The sequence below is a fragment of the Meles meles genome, chromosome 18 (genome assembly GCF_922984935.1).
Source record: "Meles meles chromosome 18, mMelMel3.1 paternal haplotype, whole genome shotgun sequence".
NCBI lineage: Eukaryota > Metazoa > Chordata > Mammalia > Carnivora > Mustelidae > Meles > Meles meles.
Window position 1 is genome coordinate 9,042,838 of NC_060083.1, and position 21,821 is coordinate 9,064,658.

At 56.1% G+C, this 21,821-nt stretch overlaps 1 protein-coding gene across 1 annotated transcript; it reads left to right on the forward strand.

The window, feature by feature from the left end:
* Positions 1–479: 479 nt before the first annotated feature.
* On the forward strand, positions 480–21,586 carry ALOXE3 (arachidonate lipoxygenase 3). Its single transcript, XM_045986590.1, has 15 exons — positions 480–1,080; positions 1,663–1,867; positions 2,915–2,996; positions 3,748–3,867; positions 4,160–4,285; positions 6,757–6,860; positions 7,170–7,342; positions 8,047–8,190; positions 8,289–8,492; positions 8,594–8,680; positions 9,183–9,352; positions 9,927–10,048; positions 14,014–14,114; positions 14,683–14,853; positions 20,741–21,586. The coding sequence occupies exons 1-15, from the start codon at positions 934–936 to the stop codon at positions 20,918–20,920; spliced, it is 2,136 nt and encodes a 711-aa protein (XP_045842546.1). The 5' UTR covers positions 480–933; the 3' UTR covers positions 20,921–21,586.
* The last annotated feature ends 235 nt before the right edge of the window (positions 21,587–21,821 follow it).

Here is a 21,821-nt window from a genome sequence, read left to right on the forward strand (position 1 = left end):
TGCCGAGCGGTTTGTCCGCGGCTCGGGTGACCCAGTTCCTGGGCATCGCGCGCCGCCCCGGCCGCACCCCCCCACCCCCGGGGCACTTGGCCCCCGCCCTGCAGGCGGCGGGCGGGCCTCCAGCGGAACCGAGGCCGCGCGGGGCCTTCAGACGCCGTGAGCCCACTTTGGTCCCCTGGCCGGCCCCATCCCGACGGAGGGACCGAGATCGGACGTGAGGCGGAGCGGGGACCAGGGGACCGGGCGTGGGGACGGCAGTGCGCAGTGGGGAGCGACAGGGGAGCTGTGCCTGGCTCCTCTGCAGGGGTGATTCGCCTCGGTGTGGCCGCGGTCACCTGGGACTTACGCCGACTATGGCTCCCTCGCGAGGACTGATTCACACGGACGATTCACAAGTAGGGAATGCGGGTGCCCCAGGCCCAAGCCTGGCTGAGAGGCGGAAGGGGTCTCGGGGCAGGTTGGGGAGTGGGCGGACCAGGGCCCCAGGGTAGCAGCGGGCCCCTGACCGAGAGCAGGGCAGTGTCCCAGTCACACAGGTGTCACCAGCTCCTCGTCTCCCTCTCAGCCCCCGGTCCCTCCCTGCCCAGTGGGGCTCGGGCTCCTGATACCCATCTGGGTGAGTCCCGTCCTGCCAGCCAGAGAGACCGGCTGTGCCAGAGGCAGGCAAACAACTATTAGGGTGGGGAGAGGGAGCCCGCAGCGAGCTGGGGCAGCGACCGCGAGCTTTGGGCGAGAGAAGCCAGCGAGCCCCAGAGCATCCAAGAGAGAGCGGGGCTTTCCCTGGGAAGCCTCCCTGCCCCCTGCCTAGCCCCCTCCTCAGGGGCTCCGCAGCCGGACAGCTCAGCCCCGCCTGGCTCGCGGCTCCCCTGCTCCGACGCGGACTGCCTGCTGCTGTGGCCACCGCTGCCGGGACATCCCTCCTTCCTCCCCACCATGGCCGTGTACCGCGTGTGTGTGACCACGGGTCCCTACCTGATGGCTGGCACGCTGGACAACATCTCTGTCACCCTGGTGGGCACTTGTGGAGAGAGCCCCAAACAGCTGCTGGATCGCCTGGGCAGGGACTTCGCCCCTGGATCTGTAAGTGCGAGAGAGGGAGGAGGGACCCCTGAGGCCCCGTGAGCAGGGGACCCTGAAGGAGGGGAGGGTCATTCCCCCAGGTCATTCCTCCAACCCTGCAGAACTCAGGCGCTGATGTCCTCACCATCCTATTCTGGTCTCTGACTTTCCTGGGGAGCCCATCCATTCTACCCAGGCAGGGCTGTGAAGAAGGAAGGGGGTGGTGGTGCTGGGGGTCAGGAGAACTCTACCTGCTTCCCAGCTCTTCCCATCATCCCAGGTGGGCTGAGGGCAAGTCGCTTACCCTCTGTGAGTTGGGGGTTTCCTCTTCTCTGGAGGGGATCTGCTTGCCTCCGCCAGGCCCCACGATGCCAAGGAGGCTGCTGAGATCCAGGATCCACTCTGCTCAGTCGCCCTGCCTCTGGCAGCTGTGGCCGCTTCTGCTTGGATAAAGGGTGCCTTTTCCTAATTCATGCAAAGGCCCTGCCTGGCTTAGCGGCCCCCGGTTTATATGCCAGAGCAAGCGCGGATGCATGCCAGTAGGTCTAAAAATGTCCCCCACCGTTCCTCCCCTCTCACCTGCTGGCTTCTTGGTCCCCCCAGGTACAGAAATACAAGGTGCGCTGCTCCGCGGACCTGGGCGAGCTCTTGCTGCTGCGTCTGCACAAGGAGCGCTATGCCTTCTTCCCCAAGGACTCCTGGTACTGCAGCTGCCTCTGTGTCACGGCCCCCGACGGCACCCGTTCCCACTTCCCCTGCTATCAGTGGATTGAGGGCTATTGTACCATAGAGCTGCGACCAGGAACAGGTGGGCGGGAGGCAGGAGGCGGGAGGTGGGGGCTGGCCTGGGCTGCAGGAGGCATCTGTGGGGGTCGGGGGTGGGGGTCTCCCAGAGCCCATGCTGCAAGGACGGGGGTGGGGGGGTGGGGGGGTGGGGTTAGGGTTAGGGTAACTGGAACCCAGAGCTCCCAAGTCGACGCTTTCTGAACAAAATTGAGCCTCTAGAGCCCTGGAATTTCAGCAGGGAATTTCTAGGCAGTGTATGCCCCTCTGGGGATGCAAAGACTAGATAGACACACACTCTTAGCTGCTCAGATGACTTACAGACACAGACATAAATGCAAACATACAGAGCCCCGGGTTGCTTTTGGCCGACTCCCTCTGCGCTCCCCCAGAGTGAATTTCTCCTGCGCCCAGAGCAGACTTGAGCTGAGAGCAGAGTCACTGGGTGTCGGCAGGTGCAGAAGCTGGAAAGGCCTCGCTGATGACTACTATTGGCTTTTCCGGTGTGGACGACGTGCTCTTAGGATTCGCCCTTGCATCTGGGGGGGCCTTTCAAGGATGCCGAGCTCGAGCTACTTCAGCCTCTGGACCCCCACCCCCGTTCTCTTGAGCCATCTGATCCCAAGAGGCATGGCCAGGACTGGTCCAAGTGTTGACACGAGTGTTGACAAGTGTTGACATCTTAGGGATGAGAGGTGAAATCTCGGCCCCTAGCATTTCCATCTGTCCACTGCTTCCCAAAATATATTCCTGCATCAGTCATTTGTCAAGAGCATGGCTTGGGCACAGTGTCAGAGCACCACGCTAGGTGCCGGGAATACACAAAGTGACTAAAATGTAATTTCTGCCCCCCAAGAGTCCTGGGAAGGAGGCAAACATACAATTAGGATGATCGTTATACTTTTGGGGTGAGGTTTCCTTGAGTCCCTTCTGCTGATGAATGCGTGGAGAACATGGGGTATCCCTGTCACTGAGGGGTTGGGTTCAAGGTCAGGGCATTCAGACAAGCTTTGCTGGAGAAGATGTTGTTTGAAAAGACACGTGTATGATGAGTACTTTTCATTCCCCACAGCAAAAACCATTTGTCAGGACTCCCTTCCCCTCCTTCTGGACCACAGGAGACGGGAACTCCAGGGCCGACAGGAATGCTACCGGTGAGGGTGGCCTAATTTGACTTCTTTCCCCACCTTTATGCCGATCTCAGCCTCCATCAGAGTCACTAACTCTGACCTCAGATCCCACCTTGGGGGCCCAACACCAATCAGGACCCTCGTGTAACCCTAACTTTCATCTGAGCTTGATCCGGAATCCAGACCCAGAACACCAGTACCAACAACTGTCCCAATAGCATCAGTGAATTCAGACTCATCCCCCTCCCCCAGCTGTCCTTGATGGCCCCCGGATGTCAGACATGACCCTGGCCTTGACTGGTCTCAGTCCAGCCTCAGCCTCAGCGTCCCTCCCAAACCAGCCATGATCTTAACCTCAACGCAGACCTCGCTCTGAACCGGTCTGGATGTTTGCGTTGTCCTAAAATGCTACCCCCACCTAAAGCCTAGTGCCTTCAGGGAGAAAATTCTAATTCTTCATCACCTACCCAGAAAGTGGGTGGTTTCTAGGAGGTTTTTTTTTTTAAGACTTTATTTATTTGACAGAGAGAGACACAGCAAGAGAGAGAGAGAGAGCACAAGCAGGGGGTGGTGGTGGGAGAGGGAGAAGCAGGTTCCCCCTGAGCCCAAAGTGGGACTCAATCCCAGGACCCCAGGATCAGGACCTGAGCCAAAGGCAGATGCCCAATGACTGAGCCACCCACGCACCCAGTTTCTGGGAGTTTTAATTTAAAAAGCTGAAGTCTATGTTTACCCTAAGTTTGACTAGCCACCCCTGACCTCTTTCCCCTGGAAGCTGGAAAGTTTACGCCCCTGGCTTCCCCGGGATGATAGACGTCAGCAGCTTTGAGGAGATGGAAACAGACAAGAAGTTTGCCTTGACCAAGATGACACCTCGAGCAGACCAAGGGGACAGGTGAGGGGGGACCCACGCTGGGGAAGAAGATAGAGGGACATGAATCGAAGGCTGGGATGATGGGGCCTGGATAGCCGGGAAAGAGGACTGTGGCGGAAATCCAAGAGTGAGGGGCGGAATGGGCAGGGGTTGGAGGGTGACCCCGAGGGTCTGGCAGGGATGTGGCTTCAAGCGGACAGAGTGGGGCAGGAGTCCGGAGCCAGGGGAGGATCCAGGGAAGGAATGAAGGGGCGTGGGCTTCAGGTCCGTCCGACTGGTGTCTGTCTTTCTGTCTCCCCACCACGCTCCACAGCAGTGGGAATCGGTACCTGCCTGGCTTCCCCATGAAGATTGACTTCCCGTCCCTGATGCACATGGAGCCCAACATTCGCTACTCGGCCACCAAGACAGTCTCCCTGATCTTCAACGCCATCCCCGCGTGAGGCCACTGCCCTCCCCGCACTCCTGTCACTCTCCCTCCTGCCTCCACCCTGCTGGGCATATCCACAGCTGTTTCTCTCGCCGCTCCCCCCCCCCCCCCGCCCGCCCCTGTCCCTGGCCTCTCTCTCTGTCCCCTGCCTCCGCCCTCCATTCCAGTCTTCCCCCTCTGTTCCCAGTCTCCCCCACTCCATCCCGGTCTCCCCCTCTCTGTCCCCAGTCTCCTTCTCTCTCCATTCTCTGACTCCCCATCACCTCCTCTTTGCTCATTTGTCACCCCTGCTCTTTCCAGTCCTCAAATCTATGAAAGGAATGAGCCCCTTCTCAGTGTAGAGCTTGGTCCCGGGCCCTGTAGGTGGGACCGTGTTGAACAGGACAGGGAGACCAGGTCCTAAAGCTTTAAGGAAGTGAAGTCAGACCACCTCGTGTCCAGATCCCAGAACCCACACCTTCCAGCTGGGTGACCTTGATCTTCACGTGCCTCTAAATCACGTCCTCCTTTGTAAAATGGCAGTAACACCCTTGCCTGCCTCGTAGGTCTGGGGGAGAGGAAGTGAGATGACACCCAGCCCAAAACATCTCTCAGTGGATGCGACTGAGTGTTAGGATGTCGCCTTCCACCATGAGGAGCTTAGCGTCCCTAGGGAGATGTGTGGCACAGCTGATCAGGAACCAGAGGGGCCGTTAGCAGCTGGAGCCCACAGCTGCGGCTCCAAGTGTGACTTCTGGAGGGGGTGCCGTAGACCCTCGCGTCCAGCGTCAGCCTGGGGCCAGCAGGGGCCAGCAGGTGGCTCCCGGGAAGGCAGGTGGGACTGAGGCGGGCTTTTGGCCATGGAGAGGAGAGGTGAGCAGAGAGAGGGCGAATCCTGGGCAAAGTCAGGTTCGTTTGGCCAGAGGGCAAAGAGGCTAGGCTGGCCATCTGTGCAGGGACTGCCTTAGAAGGCCCAGAGGAGGCTGGGGCAAGGGGCTGGGGCTTCTGTGCCTGATTCATTGGGAGAAGGACCAATGGGAAGAGGGCAGAGGTGGAGTGAGCAGGGAGCTGGGGAGTTTGGGCTGGAGCGCAAGGTGGTCGCAGGTGGCTCGGGCCTCAGGCCTGGGCAGGGCCTCAGGACCAGGGTCACCTGAGCTGGTCCCCAGATGGACATGTGGATCTAGGCAAGGGAAGGCCTGGGAGACCGCTAGGACAGCCTGCGTGGGGCTCAGAGGAGGGCCTGTGGGCAGAGGGGGTAGGCATTTGGCAGCGACTGGGGATCCGTGGAGGGCAGGGGTGGTAGCTGGGTCTCCGTGTGGGACAATGGCACCAGGCCCTTGGAAAAGGAAGATACTTTCTTCCTCCTTTACTGCCTCTTTGCTTTCTGCCTTTTTTTTTTTTTTTTTAAGATTACTTATTTTTTGACACACAGAGAGAGAGATCACAAGTAGGCAGAGAGGGCAGGCAGAGAAAGAGGGGGAAGCAGGCTCCCTGCTGAGCAGAGAGCCCGATGCGGGGCTTGATCCCAGGACCCTGAGATCATGACCTGAGCCGAAGGCAGAGGCTTCACAGACTGAGCCCCCCAGGCGCCCCTCCTCGCTCTCTGCTTCAACACTGAGCTCCCACTCGGTGTTTCCCCTCTTTGGGGCCTTATAGAGCAGGTACTTGGCAAATGCTGTGGACCGAGAGCAGCTCGGGGGACACTCCGGAAGTCATCCCTGGGCTTGTGAGGTCATTGCACCCACACCCTTTGGGCACCTGAGCACGCGTACCCTGCCTCCCTCCCCCACCGCTTGCCACAAACCCACCTGGTAGGCGGTGCGTTTCCTTCCATTTGACTCGGTGCAGTCGGTGAGTGATTATTATGAATCAGTATGTCAGGCCGGGCCAGTCCTGGCCCCAAGGGGCCCACGGTGCCGTGTGTAATCGAGGGTGGCTGGAGGACGTGGATTTACTGTGTCACGCAGGGAGGGAGGAGCGTTTTTGTGGAAGTTACACACCGGGTATACACGGCGTCCGGCTGTGTTCCGTGGCTTGTGTTTTGTTCACAGGACACACAAGGCACACAAGACTGTCTTGGCTAGGTTTGATCGAAGGTGGAGAGGAAGGCCCAACTCCGAAAAATTCAAACAGTACAGACACCCACAAAGTGAAAAGTGCATGGTCCCCCCGCCCCCCCAGTCTGGTGTGCAAAGTACACCTCCAGTTATGATGTGTCGCAAGAAGGCTGTGGTTGGTTGGGACCGCTGGTGGCAGGCGTCCTGGTCCATGACTAGATGGAAGCTTGGAGAAAGGCCAAGGCTCCACTGAAGACTGGCTGGGTTCACATATGGACTCACCCCTGCAGGCCCTCAATGGGCCACTAGACTTTTCTCGAGGGTGCAATGTTAGGCACCTCTGATCAGGACATTGACCTGGTCGGGTCCCTCCGGGCCTCTAGGCTGGGGGGCACAGTGCCCCAGGCAGCCCCAGACCCCACGGTCGCTTCCCCTCCCCCGCAGGTCCTTGGGCATGAAGCTCCGCGGGCTGTTGGACCGCAAGGGCTCCTGGAAGAAGCTGGATGACATCCGGAATATCTTCTGGTGCCACAAGACGGTCATTTCGGGTGCGCAGAGGCAGGCAGATGTCCGTCCTCCCCCCCCACCCCGTGCTCGGAGCCCTCCGCCCCATCCTGGGAAGGGGACCTCTTTCAGCCCTCTCACGGAGACGGTGGGATCGCAGGACCCGGGGCTCCTGGTTTCCTGGGCGACCACCTCACAGATTCCCCTTAGGAGTTCATGCCACTCCCCTTCCTCTAAGAGGGGGCAGGAATAGGGGAGTGAGACCCAGAAATACTCTCCCTGTCCGGAGACGGTTGGGGTTGGATCTTGGGAAGCGGTTTCCGGACCAAGCTGCCCCCTCTCTTGCCCCCCAGAGTACGTTACAGAGCACTGGTGCGAGGACCCCTTCTTCGGGTACCAGTACCTGAACGGCGTCAACCCCGTCATGCTTCACTGCCTCTCCAGTTTGCCCAGCAAGCTGCCCGTCACCAATGACATGGTGGCCCCCTTGCTGGGACCCGACACCTGCCTGCGGACAGAACTAGAGGTGGGTGAGGTGCCCTTATGGACAAGGGATGGGCGTGGAGGGGAGCGGTGGGATGGCTGTGTCCTTAGCCCGCCCTGCGCCTTTGAGTTGGAGCAGATGGGGAGGGGGGATGGGCATGGCTGGGAGCCTGAGGGGAGGCTTGGGGGATGGTACGCGTGAGCGGGAGGGCATGGAAGAGAAGACCCTGCCTGTGTTCCGGGGCCTCTAAGATCCACAGTGCTGGGACTTAAAGAAAGCGATTTCAGGACAGGGAGGGGGAAGGCAGTACCACTGGATACAAGAGAACAGTCACGGAGACCAGGAGCTCCGAGGGCGTGGGGGGAGATGATCGTCAGTCTCTCCGGGGCAGCCAAGCCCTCGGGCAGCCTCTAGGAGGCTGGAGATGGGGCGGTCGGTTCTCAGTGTGTGGTCATTTTCCTGTTGTGGGATTTACTGACAGGGTCACTGAGTTGAGAGAGCAGGAAGGACCAGGTATGGGGGGGCTGGGAGAGGACGCCAGCTTCCCCGGGTGGGAAGTGCCGCACCAGGGACTCAGCTGGACCTCATTCCGGACATTCTGGGGAGGGCGGGGTACCGACCTCTGGCCAGGAGCGCAGGCACCCAGCATTACTGAGGCCCCGGCTGGGGTGGGAGTGGGCGGAGGACAGAGAGGGCAGCGCAGCGCGGGTCGGAGGGCGCTGTGACCCTCTGTGTGCCTTCCCCAGAGGGGGAACATTTTCCTAGCCGACTACTGGATCCTGGCCGACGCCCCCGTCCACTGCCTCAACGGCCGCCCCCAGTACGTGGCCGCCCCGCTCTGCCTGCTGTGGCTCAACCCGCAGGGGGCGCTGGTGCCCCTGGCCATCCAGGTGAGAGCCGGGGCTGGAGGCCGGGGCGGGATGCGGAGGCGGGCTCAGGAGCACGCTAGCAGTCTTGAGCCTCACCCCCTTATTATTCTGGGGCGCAGCTCAGCCAGACCCCCGGGCCGTACAGCCCCATCTTTCTGCCCACTGACTCTTACTGGGACTGGCTGCTGGCCAAGACGTGGGTGCGCAACTCCGAGTTCCTGGTGCACGAGAACAACACGCACTTTCTGTGCACGCATCTGCTGTGCGAGGCCTTCGCCATGGCCACACTGCGCCAGCTGCCGCTCTGCCATCCGATCTACAAGGTCTGTGGGACCCCCCTCCCCCCGGGCGGGGGCCGGAGCGGGCGGGCCGGTTCGGCCTGCTCCCCTGACCTTCGGCTCCTGTGCGCTCATCCCGCCCGCAGCTCCTGCTCCCCCACACTCGCTACACGCTGCAGGTGAACACCATCGCGCGGGCCACGCTGCTCAACCCCGAGGGCCTCGTGGACAAGGTGCGGCCTCCGCCCCCCCGCCCCCGCCCCCGCCCCCGCGCCCCCCGCCCCCGCCCCCGCGCCCCCCGCCTCTGAAGCCCCGCCCCGAGGACGCTTTGCCCCGCCCACAAGACTCTTCGGCCCCCCAATCCCGCCTCCTCGTCAACGCCAGCCCCATCCCACAAGCCCCGCCTCCCCCCTCGGGTTCCCCCACTTGCCCCGCCCACGAACCCGGCCCACCTCTCAGGCCTCCCGGAGTCTCCCCGAGGTGGGCAGGGCAGCGCCCCTGGATCGCTCTCCCGCGGCCCCTGAGCCGGCGTCAGGGCTTTCTTTCAGTTACCCGATACCTACGGAATTTCTCCCCTGCACGTAGTAGGGCGGCCACTTCCTCGGCGCGCGTCGGGGAAACCCCCGTGGGGGGGTTTGATCCGTCGTCTTGGACTTGATTAACACCCCCTGGGCTGAGTCCCCAGCATCGTCTTGTCCCCAAGTCCCCAAGCCAGGCTGTGTTGCGTGTTCTCAGGTCACCTCGGTGGGGAGACAAGGCCTCCTCTACCTCATAAGCACCGCTCTGGCTCACTTCACCTACACCGATTTCTGCCTTCCGGACAGCGCGCGGGCCCGCGGCGTCCTGGCCATCCCCAACTACCACTACCGGGACGACGGCCTGAGGATCTGGGCGGCCATTGAGAGGTGCGGGCTGCGGGCCCGGGACCCTGTAGCCAGTCTTGCCGCACCAGGGCCTCCTAGCCCGGGGTGGGGGCGGGGCAGTGTGGACCCCTGTTCTCATGCAGGCTGGAGCGTTTGGGGCTGGGGGTCGTGGGTGCTTCAGGTCCCCCGCAGGGAGCTCCCCCAGGGCGAGAGTTGGGGTTGGGGTCCTCGATGAAATGACTACTGACTTGGGAGGGGCTGGGTTGTGTATGAACACGGCAGCAGAGAAAGGAGAGAACAGGGTGTCCAGAGGAACTTGGGGGGGGGGCAGGTGCAACAGTGAGGTGTGGACCGGGGCCCCCAGGCTCTCCACAGTGCACTCCCCACTCCCAGACCCGTGGGTGGGAAGGAGGCCCAGAGCACCCATGGCTCAGGAGTCCCCAAACCTGGGCCTTCGGGTTCCCTCTGGATCTGGGGGCTCCCACTGGACTGAGGCAGGGTCTTGGTGGACACTGACTGTCTGGCTCTCCCCAGCCCGAGTGGCACTGGGCTTTGGGTTCCTGGCCAGGCCCCTGCCCAAGGTCTCCCCGGTGGCACCAGCTTCTCTTTCCTGCAGCTTTGTCTCAGAAATCGTGGGCTACTATTACCCCAGCAATGCGTCTGTGCAGCAAGACTCGGAGCTGCAGGCCTGGGTTGGCGAGATCTTTGCTCGGGCGTTCCTGGGCCGGGAAAGCTCAGGTATCCCATCCCCCACCCACCAGCTCCCAAAGACCCGGTGTTCCCTCTGGCCTCACCTGTTACCTGCTTCTTATTTAGGGACAAGCCTTTGAAGTGCATCCTATTATTAGCCCCGCTGAACAGATGAGGAACAGCCATAGAGAAGGCTTCGCAGATATGGGCAGAGGCAGGATCTGGAGCTGGGTCTCATGGTCTCCAAAGTCCTTGCTCACGGCCACTGCTCTGTGACCCTCTGGTTCTTCCTCGACCTTTTCTTGAGCCTGTCCATTCACTGCTGCCTGCGGAGCTAGGTGGATGTGTCCCATCACGTGCTAGGAGCTATCTCCAGCCTCAGAGTTGGAGGATTCTGGAACCTTCTCTCGTCCTTCCTCATGCTTGTCCCACCAGGTGGCCCCTCTAGCCACCAGCCTCTTTCATTTCTTTTGGTCTCATGGAGTGACATGGTCCTGCTGCCACCTGGTTCTTCCCTACTAACACCTAACACCTGGCACTAACTTCCCCCCTTCTTCTGACACTGCCCGAGAGGCTTTTGAGACCCACCGAAACGACACCAACGGCCCCCTCTTCCGCCTCCTTTGCTTAACCTCAGCAGACCATCCTCCCTTCCTTAACGTCTTCCCTTAGCCCCAGGGAGGAGACATCCTCTGAGCCTCCCACTTCCTCCCAGGTCTCTGCCGCGCCCCCATCCCAGCTATGGCTTGTCCCAACTGGGTCTGTCTCCTCTCTACCCTCCCGTAATGGAGTGACCCCTTCTCCCATGGCTCCTCTGCTGCTGATTCCAGACTTGGAAAGTCCCCTGCCCCCATTCCTTGAAGAATTTTCCATTTCGCTGCTGTCTCATTGTCACCCTTGAGATCAGCACACAAAAACTACCAGCTACAGGTTCTGAGACTTCTTTTTTCCCTTTAAACAACAAATTTTAAACATAGAGTAGAGAGTATAACGTAACGAACACCCACTTGTCCACCGCCCAGATTCAACAAGCACTCATTTGATTAATCTCTTGCTTTTGTTTATTGCTGAAAGTCTTTTATTTTTTTTTTAAAGATTTTATTTGTTTATTGACAGAGAGAGAGAGAGAGAGAGAGATCACAAGTAGGCAGAGAGGCAGGCAGAGAAAAGGGGAAGCAGGCTCCCTGCTGAGCAGAGAGCCCAATGCAGGGCTCAATCCCAGGACCCTGAGATCATGACCCAAGCCAAAAGCAGAGGCTTAACCCACTGAGCCAGCCAGGCGCCCCTGCTGAAGTCTTTTAAATTACACCCATTTCCTATTTTACTCCAAATCAATTGGCAACTCAAAAAAAAATGTTTTTCTACAGAACCACAATACTGTTATCACGCTCGACAAAATTGACGATAAAATCCAATATGGACCCATAGAGGGAGACGCAGACTCCCCCATTGAGCAGGAAGTCCCACATGGGGCTCCATCCCAGGAGCCTGAGATCATGACCTGAGCCAAAGGCAGAGGCCCAACCCACTGAGCCACCCAGGTGCCCCCCCCTTTGGATCTTTAAAGGAGGAACCGCCCCTTGCTTTGCAAGCCCACTGTAAACCCTGGGCTGACCTGATCCTGACGGCTTCCTCCCCTAGCCCAGAGCATTTTTTTTTTTTTCCTCTTTGGGGCTGTTTCTTATTTAAGACCTGGGGCAGCCAGGGGTCTAATTATTGCTGGCTGACTCCCCTATCTTCTTTATTCAACCTGTCTCTGACTCAGCACCTCAGAGCATTCTCCGCATGGACGAACACCTGCAAGCTAATCGGAGTTCAAGGCGAGGCACACTCATTAATTAACTTCAGTCAATGCGACTTTTGCTTCCATTTTCACGGGGAGCAACTTAACGACAGGAGCTACAGCAAAATTCCCACAGAGGGCCTGACTTCCTTTGCCTTTTAATCTCAGCCCTCCCAGGTTAGACTATCTACCGCAAAGAGAACATCCAGAAAATTCTCCCGGACTCGCAGTCAGATGCCTGGTCTTTCCCCCACCGCTCTGCATCCCGACTGCAAACTCTGAAACCATCTTTGGCTTCCACTCTGTCTTCCTGTTTGCCTAAACCCAGTTGGGTGACCAATTCCTCTTGTCCTCCATCCCGTTCCCCATAGTGTGGCAGCTGCTTCTCTATAGGGCTCACCATTCCCAGCCTCTTGTTGCCCGCCCATCCGGTCTGTGGGGCCACCGCCCTGACAGTCCTCCGAAATTGTCCCCAGAAACTGCGTGGCCTGGCCCATGCGGCGGCCTCGCCTCGGATAAGGACCCTCCCTGCCCCTTTGCCTTGCTGATGCCTCATTTCTTCCAGCTCTGCCTTCTTACCTTCTCAGGCATTCACTCCTGTCAACCAATAATTACGGGGCCCCCAGTATTAAGTATTGTTCCCGCGGCCGGGGTTCAGCAGTGAACATGACAGACGGAACTCCTGGCCTTCACCGAGCTTCCCATTCTGGCAGGGAGATTCGGAGAATCAACAAACAAATATGTCAGGGGATGGGCTAGGAGCGCTCAGGAAAAGGAAACAGCACGTTGAGGTAGAGGGAGTTATTTCGGCTAGGTGGTCCCGGAAGGCCTCTCGGAGGCGGTGACATTTGAGCAGAGAGCTGAAGGAAGTGAGAATGCTAGTTCTGCAAATAACTGGTTTTTGCAAGGGGCTGACGCGATCGGATGTATGATTCTAAGGATTGTCGCTCTGGCTGTCGGGGGCAAGCGTGGAAGCAGGTGGGTTCGTGCAGGGGCGACGTGATGGAGACCGGGAAGTGGTGAGTCGGGATTGGCTTCTGGAAGTATTGCCCGATATGCATGGTGTGAGATAGAAAGAGGAAAGAGCACACAGGTTGTGGTCCGAGCGACTGGATAGAGCCCCCAGAATGGGACCACGGTGGGCAGGACGGGTCTGGGGAGTGTGCAGGGGAGGGGGCCAAGCATCAGGGTTTGCAGGTGAGCTGTCTGAGAGACGGCACAGATACCGATCTTGGAGCATCAGGGGGCAGCCGCAATTATGCCCACGGCTTCATCTAGAAATCAGGGGCCAGGCGGAGCAGGAGGTGTGAATTTGGGAGTCATTGGCCCGTGGGAAGCAGTCAAAGCCATTGATTTGGATGAGAGCAGTGATGTAGAGAGGAGAGGATTCAGAGCTGAGCCTGAAAATACCTTCTTCCTCTGTCATCTTTTTCCCATCCAGAGCTCACCCACTCTTCTCTTCCTGCAGGGACGCCTCCCCTAAGCGCTTCAGCTCCAGGGTCTGTTTCTGCCCTGCCTGGGCTCTCCTCGGAGAGCGGAGCCCTGGCCTTGGAGCCCTCTTCTGTTTCCATCACTGTGAACTTATGAGTAACACACTCTGGTCACCTGCCTTTGTCGCTAAGCCCAGCTGTTGTGACATTCTGCCATTGGGTGCTTGGACAAATCTTGGTGAACTGGGTAGAATTAGATCATTAAGTGCTGGGGTGCCTGGTGGTTCATCTGTTGGGCATCCGGCTCTTGGTTTCAACTCAGGTCATGATCTTGGGGTTCCTGGGATCAAGCCCCATGTCAGGCTCCACGCTCGGTGGGAAGATTCTCTCTCCCTCTCCCTCTGCCCCTATCCCCATTCTCATTCTCTCAAATAACTAAATAAATAAATCTTAAAAGATCATTAAGTGTTATCAGGGGCTGCAGATAGACGTGGGAGAAGATGCCGATTGGCTGTCAGCTTGAACTTGGCTCCTTCCTAGTGAGCTCTGCTGGCTGGGCATTTCGTGGTCCGAACCCAGAAGCCAGCCCCTATCCTGACCCCCTTCAGAGACCGCAACCCTTGGTGATGACCGACCATCCCTAACCTCAGCCCAGCCCTAATCTTAGTCAAAAGACAATAGCGACCAAATACTCAGCCCTCTAGTCCTCACTCTCCCCTTGCGGTGAGCCCCAGCCCCAAGCTGCCCCTAGGAATCTTGTCCCCTCCCTCCACACCCTTTTCCCTTCCTCCCACACCTAGGCTTCCCGCGCAGACTGTGCACTCCAGGAGAGCTGGTGAAGTTCCTCACTGCCATCATCTTCAACTGCTCCGCCCAGCACGCCGCTGTCAACAGTGGGCAGGTGAGCTGGCAGGGGGCAGGCTTGGGGGCACTGGGCTATGCCAGGCTGGGCTCAGCCCTGGACATGAGGCCAGAGTTGGGGTTGAGAGCGTGGGTGGGTCAGGGTTGGGGTGGGTTTACGATTGCAGCTGAGGTTGGGTGGTGACTGGGTGGAGTGGAGGAGTGAAGGGTCAGTGTCTGATGAGGTCTGGGTGGAGTGGGGTTCAGGCTTGTAATGGTGATTCCAGCTCGTGTTTTGTTGGGAAGAAAACCTACAGGGCCTGTCCTGGTAAGGACACAGCCAAGGGGAGTATCAGGCGGCACTGGGTGGCATGCCAGCTCTTTGGGTTCTGCTCCTTCCTTGGTGATTCACTCCACCTAGTCCAGGAACACTGGGTGGGGAGTGACAAGGGGTGAGCTCCTACCCCACTTCTGGAATTTTCTACCCTGCACCCCCTCCCCCTTCCCTTTCCTCCATCCCTTCATTTCTCAACTGCGAGACGTGGGATGGTAGGAGCAGGATCAGGATGATGAAGGAGCTGGTTCTCCCCCTCTGGCCAGCTGACTCAACTGGGGTGGGGTCTCTACAGCATGACTTTGGGGCCTGGATGCCCAATACCCCATCATCCATGAGACAGCCTCCACCCCAGACCAAAGGCACTGCCACCCTGAAGAGTTACCTAGACACTCTCCCAGAAGTGAATGTCACCTGTAACAACCTTCTCCTCTTCTGGTTGGTCAGCCAGGAGCCCAAAGACCAGGTGTGTATGGGGGATGGGATGGGATGGGGGTGGAGATTTACAGGGCCTGGGCAGTGGAAGTGGTGGTAACTGTTCCAGGGGGGCTTGGGGACTGAGTGCTGTCATTTATGCCCATTGCTGAGCTTGTCTTGGATTCCTTGGTTTCTTTAGGAAATGATAGTTGGTCCCCAAAGACATACATTGAAACAAATATCAGTTTAGTGGCTGGGGCACAATGTCTATCAAATTCGCCAGTTTACCAACTCACCCACCCATCTGTCTGTCCATCCATCCATCCATCCATCCATCCACCCACCCCCATCCACGTATCCATCCATCCAATCATTTTTCCTTCTATCCATCCATTTATCTATCCATCCACCCATCCATCCACTCACCCATCCACCTATCCATCCATGCATTCATCCAACCATCCATCCATCCATCCACCCACCCATCCACCTATCCATCCATCCATCCAATCATCTTTCCTTCCATCCATCCATTTATCTATCCATCCATCCATCCATCCACTCACCCATCCACCTATCCATCCATCCATCCATCCAATCATCTTTCCTTCCATCCATCCATTTATCTATCCATCCGTCCATCCATCCAACCAACCATCCATCCATCCATCCATCCAATCATCTTTCCTTCCATCCATCCATTTATCTATCCATCCATCCATCCATCCACTCACCCATCCACCTATCCATCCATCCATGCAACCATCCATCCATCCATCCATCTATCCATCTACCCACCCATCCACCTATCCATCCATCCATCCAATCATCTTTCCTTCCATCCATCCATTTATCTCTCCATCTGTCCATCCATCCACCCACCCATCCACCTATTATTCATCCATCCAATCATCTTTCCTTCCATCCATCCATTTATCTATCCATCCATCCATCCATCCACTCACCCATCCACCTATCCATCCATCCGTCCATCCAACCATCCATCCATCCATCCATCATTCCATCCATCCATCCTTCCACCCACTTCTTCATCCACCAACCATTCATCCATTAGCTGCTCATCCATTCATCTAAATATTCACCACATGTTATTTTGGGGACTCCTTACATGTCAAGATGGCACCAGGCACCAGGCATATAAAGCTGAATGAGACCTTCCTGCCTTCTGGAATCCAACAGTCTAATTGAGGAGATACACAGGGACATGAAAAAGGGCATCACAGTGTTGTAGGAATCACTTATGTACGAACGTGTACTTCATGAGCATTTGCAATGTGTCAGACACTGGTGGGCAGATATGAACCCTATCCTCATGAGCTTAGTCTCGTAATAGAGGTGAGAATGGGGACTTGTGGAACCCGACTGAGTCTGGGCAAACCCAGGAAGGCTTCTTGGAGGAAATGACGTCAAAGCCGAAACCTGCAGGTCAAGTAAGAGCTTGGCAGACAAAGGAAGGGCAGGGTTAGTTTCTTGGCAGGAGGAAGGACACAACCAAGTGAAATGAAGTGAAGGTGAGTCCGTTGGTGTGTTGGTAGGATTGCAAATGGCTCCGTGCGGGCACAGTACTCATTCAGAGGAGAACGGGGAACCATTGAAGAGCTTTAAGCCCCCCGGGGTGACATGGCTGAATCTGTGTTTCAGCAAGAGCGTCTCTGTGGCTGTGTGGATGGTTGAGGGGGCAGTTCTAGGCAGGAGCAGGCAAGGAGGCTGTCAGGTCGGCTTCGTCAGGAGAGCAGCTCCTTGATCGCCAATTACCAATATTTCTATTCACATGTGGAGTCATCTGTCCCGCCTCTGCCCTCTTGGTCTTGTTCACAAGCCCTCTGACGTCACAGGAATGTCATTTCTCATGCTTGACTCCTTTCGATGTAGATGTGTGTTATCTTCCTAACAAGTTTTAATTACCATCTCATGGCCTGGGAATGCCAGGAACCTGTCCCTGGATCCTGCTCCTTTCTGGTCCCATTTCTCAAGGACGTGGAGAGGTTCTTTTTTTTTTATTATTATAAAGAAAAACACTCTTTTTTTTAAAGATTTTATTTATTTATTTGACAGACAAAGAGATCACAAGTAGGCAGAGAGGCAGGCAGAGAGAGAGGAGGAAGCAGGCTCCCTGCTGAGCAGAGAGCCTGATGCAGGACTCGATCCCAGGACCCCGAGATCATGACCTGAGCCGAAGGCAGAGGCTTTAACGCACTGAGCCACCCAGGCACCCCAACACTCTGGTTTTTGTTTTGTTTTGGTTTTTGTCTACTTGCAGAATATTACTATTCCCAATACTTTCACTCACTCCTTCCAGCCACTGAATGTGTGTGGGACCAGCAGGTGTCAGATAATTTAACTCCCTTCTGACACACTCTTTGCAGAGAGTGTCAGGTCCCATGGGTTCAGACTCAGTCCCACAAGATGCCAACCCCCTCTGATGCCAACCATACGCCTAGGTGCTTCTGACCCACCAGCTAAAAATCAACCCCCCCACCCCTAGCCCCAGGTTTGGTCATTTGCTGTACCAGCTCACAGAACTCAGGGAAAACAGTTTACCTATTAGATTACTGGTTTATTATAAAAGGACATAGCTCCGAACAGCCAGAGATGCGGTGTGCAAGGTGTGTGGGAGTGGGTGCAGGGCTGATTGGCACCCCCCTCCCCCCCAGCTTCCCCGCCCTCCCTATACCTCCCTGTGTGCACCAGCCGGGAAGCTCTCCAGTCCCCTGCTGCTAGGGTTTTTCTGTCTCCTTATTACCTAGGTGCCATTGATTGAATCATTGGCCACTGAGGATCAAGTCAACCTCTAGCCTCTCTCTCCTCCCGGGAGGTTGGGGGTTGGAGATGAAAGTTCCAACCCTCTAATCACAAGGCTGCTTTCCTGGCAACCGCCCCCATCCTTAGGGGCTTTCCAGAAGGTCACCAAAAGAAATGTAAACCCAGGTGTGGTTGAAAGGGCCTTATTATGATAACAAGATAATTTTAACACTCAAACGCTTACAAAATTATAAGGGTTTTAGGAGCTCTGTGCCAGGAATGGGAGGAAGACCAAATGTATGTTCCTTTTTTTTTTTTTTTTAAGATTTTTATTTAGTTATTTGACAGAGAGAAAGCGAGAGAGGAACACAAGCAGGGGCAGTGGGAGAGGGAGAAGCAGGCTGCCCTCCGAGCAGGGAGCCCAACGTGGGTCTCAATCCCAGAACCCTGGGATCATGACCTGAGCTGAAGGCAGACACTAATGACTGCCCCCCAAATGTACATTCCTTACTGTAAACCGCAATATCACAGTGGTGAGGCATGATAGGCAAGAGGTTGAGGGTGGAGGGCTCCCTCCTAGAAGCCAGTGGGGGGTGTAACCTAGAAAATTGCAACAATAGCAAAAACAACAATAACAGTAGCTATTGCTTCTTGGGGGATCCAGCATGTCTCAGTCATTAAATCAGATGCCTTATGTATGCTATTTTAAAATACAAAGTAAGTAAGGAGCTTTGTTTAAAATGCTTAGTACAGTGCCTAACATATAGGTGTTCCATAGATGATAGTTCCTTTTTTTTTTGATTAAAAAATTTTTTTTAAAGATTTTATTTATTTTTCGAGAGTGATCTGAACATCAGGCAGAGGTTCAAGAAGCAGGCTCCCTGATGAGCAGAGAGCCTGATGTAGGACTCGGTTCTGGGACCCTGGGATCATGACCTGAGCCCAAGGTAGTCCGTTAACCGACTGACCCACCCAGATATCCCCCATCACCCATTTAAAAAAAAATTTTTTTAAAGATTTTATTTATTTATTTGGCAGAGATCACAAGTAGGCAGAGAGACAGGCAGAGAGAGATAAAGGGGGAAGCAGGCTCCTCTTTAAGCAGAGAGCCCAATGCGGGGCTCAGTCTCAGTACCAGGGCTCTATCCCAGGACCCTGGAATCATGACCCGAGCCGAAGGCAGAGGCTTTATCCACCCCGGCGCCTCCTTTAAAAAAAAAAAAAACTTTAAGTAAACTCTACCCCCCCATGTGGGGCTCCAACTCACAACCCTGGGATCAAGAGTCACATGTTCCACCAGTGGAACTGGGCAGGCACCCCAAATGGTAGTTGCATTTTACAGGGAAGAAAATTAAGCAAGTTGGTTCAGAGACACTAAGTACCTTGCACAAGGTCACAGAGCTAGTATGCAGGCTTTTAACCCAGCCTGTCATGTTCCTGCGTTCTGTTGTTTGGACAGCTACACTATCATTTTATTTATTTATTTGAGAGAGAGATCACAAGGAGGCAGAGAGGCAGGCAGCGGGGGTGGGGGGAGCACGCTCCCCACTGAGCAGAGAGCCTGATGCAGGGCTTGATCCCAGGACCTTGAGATCATGACCCGAGCCGAAGGCAGAGGCTTAACCCACTGAGCCACCCAGGTGCCCCTACACTGTTGTTTTAGAAGTTAGATGTCAATCCGGTAAATAAGACATAAAACTGATTCTTTGAAAAGACCAATAAAATAAAGAAACCACAGACAATCCCAATCAAGAGAGACGAGAGATGAGAGAGAGACCAATGTACAACATTTGGGAGGAGTTTAAAGGCAAACAGCCAATAATTGAGAAGGCTGAAGAAATTAAAAGAAAACACAACTTGCAGTTTTGGAAATCAAGGTGAAAGAGATGATTTTCTAGGAAAATGATAAAGAAAAATTGACACCAGAAGAGATGAAAACCACACACAAACGGAAAAGGGTGTAAAAGGTCTGATTCCCCTTCTTGCAAAGGGGGATTCCACTCAACCTTCAAGGACCAAGTCATTCCTAAATCACTCAAACTTCTTGAAAGTATAGGAAAAAAGTGGACACTCCCCGAATCATGTTACTGGGACCCTTGATACCTGCAGCTGGACAAGGTGATGCTGTTAAGAAGGCAAGTGGGTCTCCGGTAGAAAGTCCCAGTCCCAGATCCACACTTCCCCCGATGTGACCCTGGATGTGTCATCAGGTCTCTCCAAGCCTCAGTTTCTTTATCTGTGAAGTGGGAATGATAAATGCACCTGCCTAACAGGATTGTTGCGCTGTCATGATAGTCCATGTCAGGGCCTCGCAACGTGTTAGCTGTAATTAAGAAAATGAAATTATAAACGTGTTCCACTTAGCTGCAAAGATCTTAAAAATACATCATTAGCCAATGAAGGCCAATACTACATAGTGAGACAATAATATGCCACACTGAGGTCTCGTTTATTCTAGGAATGAGAGGAATGAGAGGTCGGTTCACCCTGATGAAATCTAACGAAGTAATTTATTACATCAATAAAGTAACACCATATAATCATCTCAATACGTGAAAGAAACATTTGGGAAGGGACAGTCATTACTGATGGACACTCAGTGTAAAGTGAAACTCCCATACCACCTTTTAGTTAAGATTTTATTTATTCGCTAGAGAGAGAGCACACAAGCAGGGGGAGCGGAAGAGGGAGAAGTAAGCTCTCTGCCGAGCAGGGAGCCCGATGCGGGGCTCGATCCCAGGACTGGGATCATGACCTGAGCTGAAGGCAGATGCTTAAAGACTGAGCCCCCCAGCGCCCCTGGAGGGGACCCTTAAAGATGTCTGGTCCAAGGCGTGCACTTCCCGGTGCAGAAATGGTCTCAGAGCGGGACTGTCAGGCAGAGGGCTACCAGCAGAGGGAGCACTAGCCTCGGGCTGACCATTCCCGCCAGCTCACCGCCCCCGCCCCTCCCGGAGTTGTAGGGTGTCGGGTCTGCTCTGAGCAGCTCCGCGGAGTGGGGAAAGTGGCTTGGATGGTCTGAGTGTGCAGTGGCTGTTCTGGTGAAGCCCGTGGAGCCACCGTGACTGTGCGGTGGCCAACGTGGTCCTTCACTCTCCTTCATCTCATCCCCAATGTCCTCCTGACCGCCCCCCCCCCTCGTTTTTTTTGTTTTGTTTTTTTTTTTTTTCCAGCGGCCCCTGGGCACCTACCCGGACGAGCACTTCACGGAGGAGGCCCCTCGGCGGAGCATTGCCGCCTTCCAGAACCGCCTGGCCCAGATCTCGCGGGAGATCCGGGAGCGGAACCAGGGGCTGGAGCTGCCCTACGCCTACCTGGACCCTCCCCTCATCGAGAACAGCGTGTCCATCTGACCCCCTCCTCCCTCTGCCCTGGAAGAAAGGCTCCAGCGCCAGCACAGGTGGAGGGCCGGCTTGTCAGGGTCCTCTCGTTCTGGCTCAGCTGGACTTTCGCTGCACCTGGGGTCTTTTCCACCCAGGGTGGCGCTAGCCTCCTACAGGTGGGCCCTGAGCAGCGAGGGACCCGCACAGCAGCGTCCAGGGTGAGAAGACGCTGCCCAAGGTCGAGAGCACAGCAGGTCCTTCCAGAGAAAGGCAGCCCATCATCCCGTGCTCTACTTGGGGCAGGCTCCCAACTTCCTTCTCCTGTGGGAACCTTCCTCCTCCCATTGGGAACCCCACAGGGACTCTGAGCTCCCCCTTCCTGTGCCCCCCTGTCCTCAAACTCTTCTTCCTCTTACCTTCCGGCTTTCCTCCAAACCTAGGACCAACCAGTCTAACTTCCCTCTCTGGAGGAACCTGGAAAACGGGCAAGAAAAGATGTATGGCCTGGGTCTGCTCTGGGGTCCCCGGTGACCCCACCAGCATCTTTAAGGGGAGGGTTAGGATTAAAGCTCAGCTTCCATGGACCTCTAGCTGCAGGCCAGGGAGTCTGGGTGTGTGTGGGGACCCCCCCTCCAGCCCTTGTCCTGTCCCCTCCCTGCTGTTTTCCTGTCCTTGAGCCCAATGAATTTAATAAAGTCCAACATATTTGGCTCCCATTTCATTTTTGGTTTGGGGTGTGTGGGGGGGTGGGTGGGACAGGGTGGGAGGAGGAGGGGGCAGCAGCGGGTTCTTGGACAGTCTGTTTCGGAGACAGAGGCCTCCCAGCTCCACCCAGCGCCTAGCCAGTCCCCGCCTTCCTGCCTTCATCTCCCAGAGTGTGTCACCCATCCGGAGGCGAGGGGATATCCAGACTCACCGGGCCGATAGGAAA